Source organism: Oryzias latipes, chromosome 17 (genome assembly GCF_053564925.1).
Source record: "Oryzias latipes strain Hd-rR chromosome 17, Olatipes_Hd-rR_3.1".
Taxonomy (NCBI): domain Eukaryota; kingdom Metazoa; phylum Chordata; class Actinopteri; order Beloniformes; family Adrianichthyidae; genus Oryzias; species Oryzias latipes.
The window spans coordinates 30136349-30155183 of record NC_136253.1 but is presented as its reverse complement, the minus strand read 5'-3'; the positions used below and the strand labels follow the sequence as shown (position 1 = coordinate 30155183).

General features: G+C 39.6%; 1 protein-coding gene across 3 annotated transcripts in view; it reads right to left on the bottom strand.

The window, feature by feature from the left end:
• Positions 1-18835, bottom strand: part of LOC101163522 (laminin subunit alpha-3) — a 59104-nt gene that overhangs the window by 13550 nt on the left and 26719 nt on the right. For all 3 annotated transcript variants that reach the window (XM_078935241.1, XM_078935242.1, XM_078935243.1), the window contains 27 exons: positions 18694-18793; positions 17146-17198; positions 16911-17016; positions 15255-15354; positions 15024-15180; positions 14318-14456; positions 14015-14157; positions 13244-13347; positions 13001-13160; positions 12756-12919; positions 12534-12642; positions 12328-12425; positions 10159-10357; positions 9932-10058; positions 9550-9698; positions 8720-8835; positions 8167-8378; positions 7777-7981; positions 6687-6831; positions 6457-6597; positions 6052-6213; positions 5699-5800; positions 4831-4914; positions 4360-4590; positions 816-929; positions 325-443; positions 18-98 (listed from right to left, as the gene is read on the bottom strand). In XM_078935241.1, coding sequence (XP_078791367.1) covers positions 18-98; positions 325-443; positions 816-929; positions 4360-4590; positions 4831-4914; positions 5699-5800; positions 6052-6213; positions 6457-6597; positions 6687-6831; positions 7777-7981; positions 8167-8378; positions 8720-8835; positions 9550-9698; positions 9932-10058; positions 10159-10357; positions 12328-12425; positions 12534-12642; positions 12756-12919; positions 13001-13160; positions 13244-13347; positions 14015-14157; positions 14318-14456; positions 15024-15180; positions 15255-15354; positions 16911-17016; positions 17146-17198; positions 18694-18793 — 3620 coding nt within the window. The remainder of the gene's footprint in view (positions 1-17; positions 99-324; positions 444-815; positions 930-4359; positions 4591-4830; positions 4915-5698; positions 5801-6051; positions 6214-6456; positions 6598-6686; positions 6832-7776; positions 7982-8166; positions 8379-8719; positions 8836-9549; positions 9699-9931; positions 10059-10158; positions 10358-12327; positions 12426-12533; positions 12643-12755; positions 12920-13000; positions 13161-13243; positions 13348-14014; positions 14158-14317; positions 14457-15023; positions 15181-15254; positions 15355-16910; positions 17017-17145; positions 17199-18693; positions 18794-18835) is intronic.

Genomic DNA, 18835 nt, shown 5'->3' with positions numbered 1-18835 from the left:
TCCACATGGACGCTTACCTCTCACAACGTTCTCCAGTGTAACCCGGTTTGCAAACACAGTTGATGTTTCCATTTACCTCTCTGCAGCCGACAGCAAAACTACACAATGACGGAAACAGAGTATAACACTTTTGTTATTTAAAAGAATATGCAAAAGTTTCTTAAAATTATCTAAAAAACAGAAATCTTTCTCATTATTTTCTCTTTCTGTTCACAAAAACACGTATTACACTGAAGACACTATGAAAACAATACTGTCAAATTGTGTATTTAACCGACTGCCAGCTAACCGTTCTGGCTTTTTTCAATATTTCATCTCACTCACTTGTTCCCGGATTCGCTGAATGGGCACGGGCACGCTCTGCATGTCCGCAACGCGGCGTTGCCATAGTAACCTTCCTTGCAGTGCTCACATCTGTCCCCAGCAGTGTTGTACCGACAGTTCTGAACATAAAAACAATGATGATAATAAAAATAATAACAAATTCATTGAAATTAAAGAAATATGTCAGAATAATTTAATTTCAATAATTTATTTAAAATAAAATAACTTTGTTCAACATTCTTTTATTACACTGACATTGTTTTAAATTTAAAACCAGAAAAACCTGATTGCATTGAAGCACAAGAATGACAGAGAAAGTTAAAATTGTGTCTGGACTTATTCACTAAAGTCGGGATTAGGAATGACTAAACTGAAGCTCACTGCTGGTTTATCCGGGCTAAGTCTCTCCAGATCTTAGGCTTGAGCAGATGTCTGTACACCTGCGGTTATGAAGCCACTACAAGACTTTAAGAGGAGGGTAAATCTCTTACCAGACACCTCCCTGTTTTGTCTTCACATTCGGAGGCCAGACCGTTGCACTGACAAGGCACACAGCGGCCCAGGAAGGATCCAATGGCATCTCTGTAGAAGCCAGCAGAACATTTCTGAAAAGACACAAGACATGAAAATATGTAATGAAACAATTATAATCATCTTGAGACGTTGACTTAATGCTAATGTAGAATGTTTTTATGAAAGGTGTGCATTATAAAGACTTTTACTCTTTTTTTTTATTTTATTTAAAAAAAATGTAGAGTTTAAACATGAAAGAGCCTCTGCTAAATCCAGTTAGTATTAAAGGTAAAAGATTATCAATAGCCTCTGTAGTGTAGCAGGTATAAAATTCTGGGGGGAAAGAATCCTCCACTGTAATTTAAAATTGTGTCTTTTAAATATAAGCAGAAAACCTGAGCAGGTCATTAACAATTAACAAAGCAGTGTGCCCTTTGACCTACAGATAAGAATCTCTGAAACAGTTTTAAAGCTGCAGGAACGTAATTTTTCTATTTAAGCAAGAAGCATCATTACAGCTACTTTACCTGAATCTGAGAACCGGCCTCATTCACACTAACTGAAGGGTACTGAACCTCCTGACCCTCTCCATGCAAGGAAGGGTAGAGCACCTGTTGGGCGCCACGGTCATTCACAGATGGATATTGGACTCGCTGAGATCCCTGGTCGTGAAGCGAAGGGTAATGTATCCTCTGAGCCCATTTGTCAAGGTGTCTGGTGTTGCGGTAGCGCTCTTCCTTACTAAACGGTCTGTGCGAAGCCCAAGAAAGTCCAATCAAAGTCCAATACATCAGGGCTTGTGTCAAACCCCCTCTGAGCCTGAATCTGTCCGTACGTAAATCGGACATTTTCAAAGTTTAGAGCGTCTGAAAATATCCTCCGCACTGGCTTCCCTCGGCTTTTTAAACACACAGGCGCTGACACAACGAAGACACACCCCACGTACCTGAGTCAGGTCTTGCACATTAGTTGGAGTGTGTGCAGGCACATGAGCACTCAAGCAAGTGTTTACATGCTTTCTGTTCTCCCACTGCTCCCATGACTGACCTCCACACACTAAAGTTAAACGTAAAAGTGAGAGCATGTGTATGCCTGCACTGGAATCAACTGTCCCAGCAGGAACAAGATAGATATTGAAGATAATGAGAATGTTCTTGCCCTCTTTTTCAAGCAGAAAGGGGGTGCTAACAAAGCTTATCCTTCAAATTCAATTCAATTTTATTTCTTTATAATGCTCCAATATTACAATAGTCGTCTCAATGGGCTTCATATCGGTAATAATAGTAAATAGAAAATAATAATACATGAGCAGCATAAACTCCTGGCTGTTTGGTTAAAGGAGAAGTCGTACATCCTCAGACGACCCAGACAAGACATACCTGACTCATGCTGCTCACACACAGACGCATCAGGGTGAGGCATTGGTGCTTCAAGAACTGCTGAAAGACTTGACTTTGAGTTATGTTCTGATGCCAAAGACCACACCCTGCATTTTAGGGTGAGGCTCCTTGTCACACAGCCTCTGGGCACGTAAAATCAAAAAACCTCAGACACAGAGTTATGCATGCATACTTGTTATGAAAAAAAAAGTACAACATGTAGAGAAGCTGCTCTAGCAAAACACCAAACGTCATTTTTATGTTTATAGATAACTCCTGTTTGACTGATGGTAATTCTTTTAATAAACATGTTTCCGTAGGAAAAATGCATGCATTGTAATTGATGCAAACACGCAGCCTCAATCAAACCTTTCCAGGCTACAAAAAAGAAATAATTTGCACAGCAACTATTTAAAAGCTGTTTTGTTTTGTTTATTGTGAACTGTAATCCGTGATTATAGAATATTATACCTGCATGACTGTGCCACATATCTCTGCCCGAGCAATCGCTTCCAATCCTCACACTCTCCAAATTGGGTGCTTTCCAGTGGATTCCATCCACAGCGCTTTAGCTAATGTTCCCTCTAGGGAAAAGGTGTGGTTCTTGGTTCAAACATGTCAGGACTTCCTAAAAAACTATGAGGAAGAGGCCCACCTTCTCATTTCAATCAATGAACAGCCCCACCCTGCTTGTTAGCATAGTGATTCTCAGAACTTCCTCCCATTTCGTCGCAACTTTCTAATTGTGTTCTCATATTTAGTCTCCGATTTATTTACAGGCAAATGAGATTATGGCCGTGACTTTTTGGGTTTAAATGTATACACTGCAAATACTGAATCTTAAGAAAGTAAAAATACCTTTGTTTTTTTTAATGTCTTATTATAAGAAATATAAGAAATTTTTCAAAAGCAAAATAATCTTAGTTTGAGAAGACATGTCCTAATGACTAGTCTTTTTCCTTTAAAATGCAAATTCTGGGTAGGACCAAATATTCTTACCCCTCTGGCAGATTATTTTTTGCTAATTTATAGAAAACTTTTCAAATTTCAAAAGATTTTGGTTTATTTCTGGGGGGGGTATTTTGCAGTGTATTATCAAAAAAGTGTTTTTTTATTAAAGTGCTTTTAAAATTAGATTGGATTCTATTTTAAATGGGGGAATTCAGAACTATTGAAAAGATTGTCTTCCCTCATAGATGACATGCATCATTCTGTGCTGCATTTTTTAAATTTATTTTTTTATTTTTTGCATTTTCATTTAGCCTCAGAAACATTTTCTTCTGCTTGCAGAGTTGTTTCATTTTTTAGGGGGTTATTTTGGATTTTTTTTCCCGTCTGAAACAAGAACAACCCCCTTCATGCCTGAATTTATTTTCAATCATATACAAAAATATTCTTCTTTTTTTTCCTTTCAAGGTGATGCTATATAAGTGGAGTCCTGGATTTGCGAATTGGTGACACACACCAAGAAGGAGGAAAAAGAATAGGAAGAGGCAGAAAGAGTTACAACCAAAGGAACATAAACATAACATGAAAAGACAGCTACTGCAGAAGATGCACAAGGTCCCCCTGCTTTTGGAGCAGTATTTTCCTAAAGGATAAGTTGCTTCATAAAGTAAATGTATTTTCTAGGTCGAACTAGAAAAAGTGAGCAGTGAAGAATCAGCTCTTATCCTTCTGAGAGGCAACTACCTCTGCTTCTAAGCCGTTGTTAATACTTTTGAAAGTATGAGTACAATCTTAGCTAAATATAATTGCATTAAACCTTGAATAAAAGGTCATTTCATTAATGTTAGTTGCCTGCATTTTATGGTTGGTGGTCAAAGTGCTGCAAATTGCTGCAATTGTAATTACCTTCTTTTAAAATGGACTGCATTAGACAAAGCTTCAAAAACAAAGGAGTCACATTGAGGAGCTAAATGAAGTCTCATTAAGCCTGTTTATTATCATGACTGCAAAGAATTTAAAGACCTGCTCTTATGACAAAAATGTGTTTGGGGTGTTTCTTAGATGTTCTTGTAGCATTTTTCTGATGGTGGAGGTCGTATATAAAGAAAATTACTGTAAAATTGCATTTCTGAGTAATTCTTCATTCAAACTGTTGGGAATCATGAGCGTGCATGGACAAAGGAGAAGTACCCACCTCACAAGAACCTCCAGAGTACTGAGGAGGGCAGAAGCAGTCCTCTACAGTATTTGCAGGACTTCCAGTTCCTGAGTTTGTGGCCTCCTCCAGGCCCACCTCCCCCAACGTCAGCCGCTGGCTCTGAGCAAAGTACAGGGCTCGGATTCTAAGCCCCACCAGACCTGCCAAGACCATCATGAGCTCCTCTCTGGACACAGGCCTGTTGGTGCCTGCATGGCGCCAGTTTCCCTGAAAATAAAACATTCTAGACATTAAAAAGAAGTGTGGAGGCAAATTCCTTTAGATGGAAGTTTCTGTAGACACAAAAAAAACACGAATACCTGATTCCTTTACCAATTTCTACCTAAATTGCATTTACTGTGTTTTTTTTACCCTTTTTTGTTTGAATTTTAACAATTATGCAGCATCTATAATCCAAAACCTTAAAAATGTATCATTTTTGGTGTTACAGAAATTGTTTTCTTTTACCTCCAAGAACTCGACTCTCCCCTGAAACAGTCGGTCTGGAAGTGGAATTTGAGAAGCCACATGGATCAGGTTCATATTCTGACCCTGCATTAAAAAAAAGGAAAATGATTAGAGGTGATATATTTCTGATAGCTGTGAGGTCAGAGTTAGAGGCCTTAGTCACAATTGCCCTTATAGGTGGATATGAGCTGTGTGAGGGCAAAAAAAGGGGCTAGTGTCGGGCTAATCAAGGTCATGCCCATAAATCAAAAATACTAATTTCTTTCTAGGTGCGGGCGACAGGTCGCAGCGAATGCTTAAAAAACATGGATGGGTAAGTAAGGGGGACGTAGGAGAGATGCAGGCACGTCAAATGGGTTTTTAATTTTTTTTCAAACCCTCTGCACTGTGCAAGGGGCCCGTTAGTGCTTTTCATTCTAACTGTTAGAAATTATACCAGTGTAGTTTCTGTGCACACCCTTCGGGCGTCCTACGGGCACTTACGTATCACTTACACATCCCGTGCGTGGAGTAAGGGCAACATACGACAGTCTCACGCATCTGTCATAAGTGTGTGCCACATTATTCGTAGAAATACTTCATGATACACTTACCACATGCACGACAATGGTACGATCCATTTTCATGACGTCCCTTAACCCAACCCAGACCCTTCTTTTCTTAAAAATAAAATGATGTGTACTGCACCACAAACCAAGAGGAACGTCACACTGATGTCACCATGGGTTTTTCCCCGTTAAGATGCAGGCGCGCTCCTCTCTACAACCCTCCACAAGCCCGGACAGCCCAAAATCACACAGCACCCGTACGGGTCAATCCCCCCTGGGGTTGATGTGACTAAGCCTCTAAACATACAAAAACCACGTACAGTCAGCACAACATCAGGCCGTCTGTCAATTAAAGCCATCCCTTCCTTTGGTATCCCAAATGATTTGGACTGGTAGGTGAGGAAACCCCCATAAGAAAAAACCTAAGACAAGGCAGAAGAAAAAACAAACTCATGTTAAGACATTTAAACGATGCTCTTATAGATTATAACAAAACTGAGTTTTTCATTTATATATCAACAGTTAGTTAAGTTTAGTTGAAGGTGAACAAAAGGTGTGAAAAGAATTGTCAATAATGACTATTTTAACATTGTTTAGTGTTAGATTTACTGTCTATAAACACTGTAATGAATTATTGATGCATTTCCGTGGTCATGCTGTGTCACTGACTCACTCTGTTGCCGAGGTAGGGCCGTGGTGCCACCCAGTATAAGGACTGAACTGTTGGGGGGAGCTCCTGGACGTCCGCCACCACTGTGTTGCTGGCTGTGTTCAGAGCAGAGGAAACCTCTTCGATGGCGGGGCTTTCCAAACGCCAGTCTCTCATTTCCACAAACTAGTAGGGACATAAAAATGCGTCAGTTAGTCTCCTCTACAATCCCTCTTGTTGTATTACTTACTTTAGGAAAAGAATCACACCAAACTGACCTGTGTGGCATGAAAATGCAAACAAAAATAATGGGTCTGTCTCCAGTAATAACATTGGTATCTACGACTTCATTAATCACACACAAAAAGCTCTGTGAGGCACACAACACAGAGGCATCCACAGGCATGCAGGGGCATGAAAAGCACACACCTTTCCTCTGCGTTTATTGGAGCTCTGACACCGGTCGGAGGCTCCAAAGCAGAAGCAGCTGGTGCAACCTTGAGGGTTGGAGGGGTCAAAATAAAAGGATCCTTCTCGACAAACATCACACCTGACGCCAGCGACATTTCTCTGCAGAAAGAATCCAAACAGGAAGAGAAAATAGCGTAAAAGCAGCAGGAAGCAGGATTTGAAATCTTCAGTCGGTGGACTGAACTCACCTTGCAGAGACACTCTCCTGTGTCAGGGTGACACACGTTAGACGTGACTCCATCTTTATGGCAGTCACAAGGCAGACAGTTGGGGAAACGATAATACCCCGCAGCGCAGCGGTCACACTGTCGGCCTCCGACATAAGGTTTGCAGCTAAAAACAGATGAACCATGCATTTTATGTATCTGGTGGTCTTTTAATTATTCTTATGACATTTTTAGAGAAAAAATAAAAAAAACCTGTAATGTTTACTGCAGAGGCAGTAGTTCATTAGACGTTCACCTCTGAGTTGTGGGCGGGACTGTTGGCACAGAGCAACCCCACCCCCCTTCCCTGTTTTCATGCTCTCCTGCTGGCTTACAGCCCCTCACATCCCCAACCTAACGATACCGGTGCAACAAAAATGGTGAGCAATAATGGAGCTATCCAGTCATACTTTTTTGAACCCTCAGACGAGGAAAACCAAGACGTACATGAATTTATTTGTCTGGCCTGTCTAGCTTATGTTCTACGTCACAAATAAGCTCTATTTCGACTGCGTTTTTTTCATCTGCTCCTGTTTCACCACGATATGAATAAAGAAATACTTAAAAAGGTAATTTTGAGCTTAATCTTCTTTATATATGTTCTTCATCTTGAGAAAAATGCCACAAGCACACGTTAAAAACGCCAGAAAACATTATTTTCATTAAATCTTTGGAGTGGTTGTATATTATGAACTCGATCTGCTGCAATCATGTTTAATGATAATTTGGATCGAATTTCATTGTTGAGTTATTTTTTTGAAATACTACTCACTTTAATCAATAAGAACACAGAAAATTAAATGTAGAGACTAAAATGTGTTCGATTCCCAGTTTGACATTTTTGTTTTCAGACTTAGATATCATCACATAATTATTTACGGTACACAGAATTTTTTTTTTTGTTTGTTTTTTTGGAAAAATACATAAGTAAATCATGAAAAAAATACCAAGGACAATTGAGAGCCTCTATCTTACAGGCTTTGAAACTGTAAATGATTGTGGAAGAGAAAAATACCATATTTTCTAAACGCTTTACAGGTTTTTGTCTTTCTTTAATGATGTTTGTACGTACCTACACTGCCCAGAGACCCGGTCACAATGAGGCCCAGCATTTGTGCTGATCCCAGTGGGCGAGCAGGCACAGTTCTCGCAGCCCAGCAAAGGGTGGTAGCTGAAAGTCAGGTTTTGGCACACGTCACAGGCTGGTCTGACTGTCTGAGGAGGGCAGATGCAGCGTCCCGTCACTTCGTCACACAGTCGGCGGCCACATTCACAAGCTGTTTTCCAAAGCAGACTCTGTATTAGTTCTGGGACCGGTGTGAATTTAATCTGAAGATAAGTTTAAAGAATTATTCAATTTTTGAGATGATTGAAAATGTAAATAACAATACATTTTTTTCTTTGTTTTCTTTAAAAAGTAACTCCCATTTGCTCTTTTTTTCAGGATTTAATATAGACTCACGTCTGCAGTATGGAAATCCATAGTATCCTGTGGCACATTTTGTGCACTGTCGTCCAATAATGTGCGGCCTGCAGGGACACTGTCCACCAACTGGACTGCAATCAGACCCAGTAGAACCGGACTTGTTGCAGTCACAAGGCAGAGCTCCGTCATTGTAAGCTGCAACCAGAGAGTGGACTGCAGCTTTGCAAAAGATGGAAGACCCTCTGGGCCTAAAAATACAAAGGGAAACATGAATAAATGAGATTCTTACCCTTGGAGAAAGGGGATAAAATTTAACTTCTTTATTAATTTATATTTTAGTTATTGTTTTCCCTTTTTTCGCTGCTGTGAATTGCTTGAATTGCTGTACCCAAAAGGAACAAACAGAAGGATTTATCAAATGAACTTTTAACTGTTTTTGGCCTCTCCAGTTGAAGATATAGATGAAGTTTTTCTCTACAGCCACTAGAGGACACTATTTTCAAAATTATCTGAGGGACTGAAAGTCTGCATGTATGATACACTTTCCTTTCAACTTGTGTTTAGTTTGTACTTTGCAGTGAATACTTACTCAATAAGGAAGCCTTCTCCAGGACACAGCTGTTTGAATTGCTCAGATTTGTCCAGTGGTTTCTCTTTAAGGAGATCTGGTGTGTAAATGCTATCAGGAACCAACAAAATGTAATCCTAAACAAGAAACGAGCCATGATACAATATAAAAACACACATTCTGACAAGATCTGATCTTTTTAGCATTTTAATAAAACCCAAAGGTCCAAAGGTGCAGTCTGTTGAAAAGCCGATTGTGTTTCCCCCAGGGCCTTAAAACTCCTGGAATTTAGGTATTGCTTAAAGCTGCCAGGTAGAATATAATCTTTCCATTGTTGGCGAGAATATGGTATAACATGGATTGGAGGACCGCAGCAAGCCAAGTTCTCAACTTAAAGACCCACTCTCATCTTCTTTGGAGCTATTTTAAAAGCGTTTCCAGTGTTTGTTTGTTTTTTTCCTGATTGTGGCATTTTTAGCCAAAATGAAAAAACCTGTGTCGTTCTCAAGGACATAGTTTCTGCAGAGCAGCGGTAGTTCATTAGAAATTTGCATCTGAGTTGTGGGGTGGTACAGAGTTTAGAGCAGGGAGCTCTAAGCTCTTTTCCTACTGCATTTTTTCGTCTATTCACAACAATTTGAATAAAGAAAAACTTAGAAATGTTATTTTAAGTGTCATTTTCTTTATATTTGTCCTCCATCATCAGAAAAAGGCAACATTTTAGTGACACTAAAAACATGATTTTCATCAGACTGGGCCTTTCAACAACTCAAAACAAAAAACCGTCAGATTTTGCAAATATGCATAATCCTAATTTTTATTTGACACATGATGTTAGAGTTGCCTCTCACCAGAATTAGAGTCTTCTTTGGCGGGGTGATTACAGTGATGGTGGGCCGCGGCCACGATTTCTTGTCAAAGTCAAGAGATATGCGTGCATCAGCAATAACAACATCCCTGCAGCCTGAGACTGCTGGGCAGAAGGATGCCGTTATCAAACCTAAATGTGTGTAAAGACATGATTAGAGTTAGAAAAGGGGGTTCAAAACAACGTATGCAGTAATCAAGCTCTTTTACAGTACTGGGTGCAGAGATTTGAATCTTCCTGATTCACCATGGGGCCAGAGATCTAATCTCATTTTAGAGAACAATGTGGGATAATGTAGAAAGTGGAGTTGTTACTCTCTTAAAAAGATTTTTCGATCAGATTACGGCTTTCTTTCACACGCTTACCTTTCCATTCCCGCCCTGCATCTATTCGAACTTCCACTGGGAAGGAGATGTGTTCTGGCTGATGATAGTGGATCACAACAACGTATCTGCCTGGGAGGGGCACTGATGGAGCGAAACTGATCTCTGTCTGTAAAAAAAAAATGGTGTCGATGATGGTGACAACTAGATCCTCCCAACAAAAAGCTAAACTCAGAGATTATTCGGCAGGTGAAGGAGGATGCAGATACCTGAGGGAATTTAAGCAGAACACCACCGCTGTGAGGATCTTGGACAGAAAACAAGCCAGACTGTCGTCTCTGCTTACGATCTTCACGTTTTTCTCTCTGAACAGCATCTGCGAGCGTGGACAGCGGCTGACCGTCGTGGGCTGCATACAGAATCAATGCTGAGGGGGGCTTCTCAAAAGCTCGCAGAATACAATGTCGACTGCAAAAAAAACACAATGTGTTAAGGAAATGTTTAACAACAGAAAAAATCCAAAGTCATTCAAAAGGTTATCACATGTGTGCAGAACTGTTTTGTTCCATTAAAAAGTAAAATTCTGTTTTTGTGTTGTCTATATCTCTGCTTATAGTCTAAGTTGAACTATACTCTCAAACAGGGAACCGTCTGTCCTTTAAGACTTTCCCAGCTGCTTTCTTAAGGTCATTATGACCATTAAGACTCCAGACAAAAATACCCAAACAATGATAATATGTTATGGGTTTACTCTTTAAATTGTCTCAAAGTTCAATTGAGTGCAATGTACCCTCATACATGAACACAACAAGCTTTACTTCATATGAATTTGTTATTTTCCATCAAGAACTATCAAACTTCTTTGCACATAAAGATGCAGCCATAACACTGATGTTTAAGATGCTTATTTAGCTTAAAACGAGTTTAACTTCACATAAGTGACACGTATGAGTATTCCCTGCTGGAGAACATGTGTGCATCTCTGTTGGGGGTGTATTCCAGCATTTTGCATGAATTCAATTGAAGCTTGCACAGGTGTTTTTGTGCATTAAGTTCTCATTTTGAGTGACACCATTGATTAGTTAAATGCATATTTTCTGAATGAAATGCAACCTTTTGCCATCACGCAAATGCAATGGGAATAAATCCTTTATTGGAACTAAATTAGGTTATTAAAAATATTTTGCTCAAACTCAAATAAAGGCTGTAAGATATATCAAAATAAAATATTTCATATACTATCCTATTCAGATATTCTTTCTGAAATTTGAGGAAAAATGAAATCTGCACGTGTTTTTGTTTAAGCTCTGCAACACATTGGATGTGTAGATATCAGCAGCAAACATTAAGATGGTACTCTGCCCTAACAAGGGATTTCACAGAGACACACCTCTAAGGCTCCACGATATGAGGAAAACTCGCTATATGCGATATTGGTGATTAATATTGCGATAACGATAAATTTGCGTTATATTGTGCAGGCCTAAACACCAGTCAGTTAAAATAAACATGTGTCAATACTCCAAAGAAAATAACTATCAAGGTCTGTGCCGTATAATGTAAACAGTCAAATGGGGCATAAATTTTGAATTTTCCAAGTACATTGATTTAGATAAAGCCACAAACTGTCAAGTTATGTCCAAACAGTTTGTGTTTATGGTGCTCATCAACTTTATTAATAGAGTCTCATTCGAGCTGAATTGAGTTCTTGCTTGAGCATGCAAATGGTATTAAGTTTATCAAATCCTGGTCTGACATAAGTGGTCTCCTCTTCAGTACGAAAATTCAATCTAATCACCAGCAGACCTCTTTACGCCAGATTTTTTAATTCCTAATATGTCCTGACACGTTAAAACCTTAGACCTAAGAGGCTGTCAGGAATCATTTTCCTGTGACTGCACATCCAGGAGGGGTGACGGTTTCTTATGCAGTGCTGCCTGAGGTGTCAAAGATTATGAGCATCCAAAAAGTCCACAAATCCCCTAAATCTTTAGACACTAAAAAAAACACATTTCTTTAGAATAAATCATTGAAAAGTTGGTTTTTGAGTTTCTTCCTTTAAAGTCCAACTTCCTGAAAAAAGTTGGGCTTTCAGTCTTCCCTTATTCTTTAACAGCCCTGTCTCCAATTGCCCATCTCTATTTTTTTTTAGATTTATTTTTATTTAAAAGTGCCCCAATTTTCACAAAATATAGGATCTTTAACCCTTGTGCTATCCTAGGCACTTTAACATTGGGAGTTGGGTCATCTAGACCCACTAGACAGTGCACTGAACCTTTTTTCTTCAATGATTTGTGATCTTCACTGGGGTCCATGGATTACATGAAATCCTTCCACCTTTATCCACCTTTGTCATGGTAGGGAGAACACGTCAATGTAAGGGTGGGGTCATCTAAGATAGCACAAGGGGGTAATGAAAACAAAATCTTCGTACTCACCTATCTTCAGTGAAGCGTCCATGAGTGGAGACACAAAGTTCCTTTGGCTTGATGTACTCAGTGGAGAACTCCTCTGCAGGTACTGCATATAATTTATACTACACACACATACAGATGAAGTTTAGTTCACATTGATTTTACTGTTCACTATTTACAGCAGATGTTTAAACAGAAACTGATTTTTTCAATAAAGATCATTTCTGCACCAGCAGGAATGATGTAGTGGACGTCTGCAGAAGAATCTCTGTCCTGTGAACCAGTTCCAGTCTTGCCACTTGGTTTTTGCTGTCCACTGCCGCACTCCGGCACAAAGTGCTGCAAACATTTAGAATGAAAACCTTTGAAAAAACATAAACTTCTAAGTTTTCTCTTCATTTTCACAAACTACAAAGATCAGTAAATCCCCGGATTAGTATGACAAGACTAACCTGAAGGCACACGTATAAATATTCACTCTCGCCACGATCGGACCGCCAGGCAGATCACTTATGAGAATGTTGACGGTTTGGATGGTTTCCACCTCGCTGGCATATTCCAGAACAAGGACATATGATCCTGGGTGAGGAACTCGCAGAATGAGTTCCAGCAGAGACTACAAGACACAAAGAGTGCCCCTTATAATCAGGCCTTTCTAGAAGCAAGAATTTCAGATATTCATTTCAAACTCATCTACCTGTCTGCCATTGAGGACCGCCATTTCAGGGTGATCTGAGGTGGGACGATGAACACGAGCTTGCCTCCTCTTCCTCCGTCCTCTCCGGGTAGTAAGTCTTCCCTGAGTCCCTAACACAGAGCTGAAGGCATCCATGGCTATGTGCTTGTATAGTAAACAGCTACAAAGCACACACACACAAACAAAAAAGTCAGGATAAAAACGCAAAAAGTAAGTGACGGTGACTAGAAGAGAAAGCTTTACTTTGCTGTTGTGTCTGCGGTGGGAAGGTAAGAGCAGGGTTGGGTGATCTTTGCTTGCAGCAGAGATGCCTCATAATATTCCCGGGGCAGAAGCACGAGATAGTCCTGGAAATGCAAAAGGTCACACTTTTTCATAAAAAACACAAACTTGTGCACATAGAATTAAAGACTCACTCCAATGACCTTTTAATCTGTTTTTAAATCGTTCCCGCTGGTTTTTTAATTATGATTACCGCTATGTTGCTTTTAGCCAAAACATCGTTTCTGTAGAGCGGAAGTAGTTCAATCGAAATTTGCCTCTGAGTTGTGGGCTGGACCAATGGCGCAGAGCAAAACCCCATACCCTCTTTTTGCACGCTCTCCAGCTAGCTTACACCCCCAAACTAACATTACCGGTGCAACAAAACTAACATTACCGGTGCAACAAAAATGACGAGCAATATTAGAGCTGTCCAGCCGTTCCAGTTTTAAGCCAGATGCCAGCTCGGACGAGAAAAACAAAAAAGCTCATGGATTTATTTGTCTGCAAGAGGATGGATGCATCAGAGCAGAGCAGGGAGCTTGTGGCTCACCCAGTGTATTTTCTACATCACAAATAGAATCTTATTCAAACTGCATTTCTTTTTTTTGTCTGCTTCTGATTCAAAACTGTTAAATAAATAAAGAAATACTCAGAAATGCAATTAAAAGCTTTTATTTTCTTGATAAATGTCCTCTATCATCACAAAATGCCACAAGAACATGTTAAAAACAAGGTTTTTTTAAAACTTACCAAGAGAACACCCTCGGCCTTTATGTGAATAATCCAATTCCCAGGATTCAGTGCAAAGGGCTCAGCAAAACCTTCTCCAGGGACCGTTAGGAAAGACGGAGAGGAGCTTGGAGGAAATACTATTTCCTTCATTTGATCTGTCCCTGCAGAGCCACAAGAGCAGATGATTGTAATGTCAGACATTTGCATGAAGACCAAGTCAGTGTGAAGATCTGTCATCTACCAATGTAGGGATGAATATTCCTGAATGATGGGTTAGATCAGACAGCTCGATGACGAAGTGACCATCAGAGGCAGCCTCACCTGAAATGCCTCTGCTATGTGTAGCCTTGATGCTACCAGACACACTGATGCTGCTGGGGTTAATGAACTGCAGAACCACTCGGAATAAGTTCTGCCTTCCATCTTTGGGATCAACATGCACTGTTACTCTGACTTCACTCTGCAGGGGATGAAAGTTACAAACCGACTGACTGCTATGGTACAAGCTGGAGTAGACAATGACAACATGATGTTAAAACGGGAAAATTACCAGGTGAGCATGAAACTGAAAAGGGAAGGGGGGTGTTAATTTCTTGAAAGCAACCAGGGTGAAGAAAGGGAAATACGGCAGAAGCAGAGCAGACCCGTCACTTACAGTCACAGTGAGCATGAAAGTCAGCTTGGTCCACCACCAAGATCCATGCTCTCACTCGTGCTCGCCCCTTGCTTTGGGGGGTGGAGTAACGCATTACAATATGGAAAGGTCCAGCAAAGCCAAGGCTAAGCATTAGGATCACCTCTGGCTGAAGACAGAGAGTGTTAGTTCTAAGAGAGCTGGTGTCCACATTCCCATTTCAGCAGCAAAGTCACAGGAGGCCGTGTGCTGTGAGGAGATTTTATTGTAAAAAGCACGAGATTCAAGCTGGCATCAGAACGGGCTAAGAAAGAAAACCACAGGGCAGCTGCAAGTGATTTGCACAATACATTTTTGGAACATTTACAGTAAAACAAAGGTAAATAGACAAACCTGCGCTGGAGACATGATAGCATAACCCCTCCAGCTGAAATCTGGGAATTCTTTAGGGTCATAACCAAAGCGTACTGGCCTGGCATTGGGCGTCGTGCCATCCTCTATCTCAAACTTCAGCTGGTGCAAAGTAGGGAAGTAAAAGCTGGGTGCTGGTCTGAGCAGGAAAGAAGATTTAATTCAATGATCGCACACTGTTATTTAATCTAAGTAAATATAAGAGTTTCTTACTCTGAGCATGTACGGCCAATTATATTCGCCCGACACTGACATTGTCCTGAAATCTGATCACACCCCATGCCGATGGCACCGCCTACATCACACTGACAAGCTATGACAGTAAGAAGGAGGAAATGAATATCAAGTTTAAACATTTATCTGTGTTCTTCGTTCAAGAAGCCCCATTGATGAGCAAAATGTCACAAACAGACTTCAGTCCAGATGCTGGATTGTGTTTAAACAAAAAGCCAAAAACTTAACTATAATGCTGGCAAATTTTAACCACTCTTATAAAACCCTTTTTTTAAATGTGCCATATATTATACATGTATTCAAAACTTTAGCAAGCTTTATTTAGATTTTATAACAATGAAATGCCCCACCTGAGCTGGATTATTTAATGAGGGGGGGGGAAACAAAATCTGATTTTAAAGGTTTAAAGAAAGAAAAATAATAAAAACCCAAATAAATTACTTTTACTTTTAGTTAAAAAAATACAAATAAAAAGGGACAGGGCAGTGAAATTAGTCCAAAAAACAACAAAAAGACTAAATGTAATTGATGAAGAAATTTAAAAAGAAGAAAAAAATAACATCAGTGTTTGCATTTAAAAAAAAAAATGGTCTTCTGTAACGAATTAGCCAAGCCTTTCCAGTTTTCAATTAAAAAATAAAGATGTTTTTTAGTATTTAAAAAGTGTAACTATTTACATGTTTAAATTACTTATTTTACAATCAATTGTCTAAAATCCAACTAGATTTTGATATTCTGTTATTAATATTACTATCATAATGGCTAAAAATCAAGAATTTGTCAAATTTAAGAGGAATTATTTCAGGTTTTGTGCTGACAGGTTTATTACATATTGGTTGGTGCTTGTGAAACATATAAAGCTGGTATTTAACCACCACTACCGCCTATTTGTGCAGGTCTAACACAGTCACAGAATTTATGAGCTTCCACTAAAACCCTGAGCAGCTGTCGGATGACAGACTGTTTTCATAGTTGATGTACATGGACGACAGGACTGCTTTCCAGGTCAACGTTTGAAGTCCATAGGATGAAATTTCCTGTTCACTACTCTTTTCATGTCCTGTTAGATTTCCCTGTCTTCCTTGGCAAAAAATCATCCTTATTCTTTCTGTTCTGCTTTGCTTCCTGCCAATGTTCACACCTGCGTTTACAGATACTGTGCCACAGCTGCATCTTGTCATCAGTGCATTTGCAGCCCAGTGTTTTCTTTGTTCCATGTCAGATCCTCGCTGATGTTTCATTCACAAGGTTTTTCCTCCTATATGCATCATTTCTCAGTGCCTGGTCACAGCTCGGTTTAGCCAAACAGTGAATTTCACCTGTCACTTTTACATGACCTTCGTTTATCTGCACTTTTATAGTATTTGAAGCCTTTTTTTAGTATTTGAAGCCATAATTTTTTGAGGATTCTGTAGCAGAAAAACTTGTTTTTAGACTGGTTCAGTGGGTGATTCAGATATCTTATTGACATTGTGCAGGCGTTGCAATGAGAAGTTTCACGCATTTATTTTTCTCCTAACTAAGGCACAATGCTTGATGTCTCTTAAAGTCTAAAAAAGAAAAGCAATTTTTGCCATTTTTCCAGCATTTTGTTTAATTAGCATATTTATTGTATATCAAATAAAAACCTCTTACTTTCACATCCAAAATAATCTTTCTTCTGCATCAGGAAGTATCCTTCCTTGCAGGAGTCACAGGCATGGCCGCACACATGAGGCTTGCAATGGCACTGCCCGCTTTTCTGCTCAAACACAGAAAGAGCAATGTTACAAACGGGCTGACAAAACAAGAATAATAATAATAAAATTTCAAAAAAGTGCAGTGATTCCCAGCGATGAGTAAAATCAACAAGAATGCAAACGGAAAATACCTGTTCACATTCCCCAACACCGCTCAGCGTCCCTTTCAGATCGCAATGACACTCTGGTATGAGAAAAACACATCGAGGGGTTATAGAAACGTAACACGGGATCTGCAGTGAATAGACTCTGATTACAGGGGTTCTGCACATCAAAGACAAAAAGGGTCCTGTAGCCACAGCTTAGTACACACTCAAAAGAGGAAAAAAAATCTCTGTATGTCTGGCCACACTAGCCCAGAGGCATTCTTGACATATTAAAAGCGCTTGTTCCCCCTCTTCTGTACTCAGTAAGCGTGGCAGCGATAACATTCTTGCTTTAGAAGACGACTGTAACATAACATTGTTACCCGGGGAAAGCCTGGAGTCCTATCCCAAGCCTTTTTATTCTCATATTAATGTTTTCAGATGAATAGGATAAAGGACAAAGAAGAAGGGTGCTGTTTTGAAGATGCACGCAGTTCTTATTATTATTGTGGAGTCAGGGAATGAAATGTCACACTTGAAGTTTGGGCTGAGTAACGCGTTGTTCTTCAGTTTTCCCTGAGGGACAAGAAAGCAGATCTGGCCCCGCTGACAGGGATTTGTTGACATATTCTCAGAGTAAATGGAGCCAAGAATAATTTTGGTACTTCTCCAGAGCATTTCAGGCAACTTTACATTTAGAAGAGAAAAAGGAAGAGCGAATAAAATCAGTTTGTTTATTTTAAATCTTTTTATTTATGATCTTATATCTTATAGTTTTAGATAATAAACAGAGAACATAGAACTTTTTTGTTTTTTCTCACACAAGTTGGTGCGATGAGCTTCATCCAGTCTGGGACTCGTCACGATACTGCCTAACTATGTAGCCACAGGGGCGGGGCCACGTCTGGGTCCCCCCTGTGCCGTATTCCCAGCCCGGATAAAACACGGGGTTGTGTCATTCTCTACCACGCCACCTGTGCGACTTAGTGAAAGCTGATTGGCTGTGGCATACGCCGAAAGTTAAAAAAACAACCTAACACTACTAGGTTGTTTGATGTCATTTTCTCTTTCTTAGTAAATCTTCTCCTTCTTTTTCCAGACACCGTTTTTGTATTTCATGGAAGTAGCTATTATAGTCATTTTATGAATTCTTGGCATTGCATTATATTTTATTATATCCCTAACCTTTAGTAATTTGAATTTATAAAATGCTGGTGTGTTCATATGAACCCACTTTGTGAATTATTCTAATGGCTTGGTTTGTAGCATGTGTAGTGGCTGTGGTGTGATTTTGTTGACGTTTCCTCATACCTCAATACCATAGTTGTGGTAGGGCAGTACTACTACACACTATACATAATATTATAATCAAGAAAATAATTAACTTTGCTTAGTATCCTTGTACTTCTTGATATTTAACAACATCAAAAACATAAATGATAATAATAATTTGTCTATTTCAGAAATGAGTTTGTGTTTTTGTCCTTTCCAGTATTTTTAATCTTTATATTGCTTTCTTCAGCACTTGGGTTTGCACTAAATTGTGTTTGGTTTGCACTCTTGTAAGTTTTTTACTGATTCCTGCTCACTAACCTGTGCATCCATGAGGGTTGTCCGTTGCCAGGTTCCAGTACAGCTGTTTACACCTGTCACAAAGAGGTCCCTCTACGTTTGGAAGGCAGCGGCAGGAGCCCTGTAACAGCAGACAATGACCATCAGATAAATCAGATTCTAG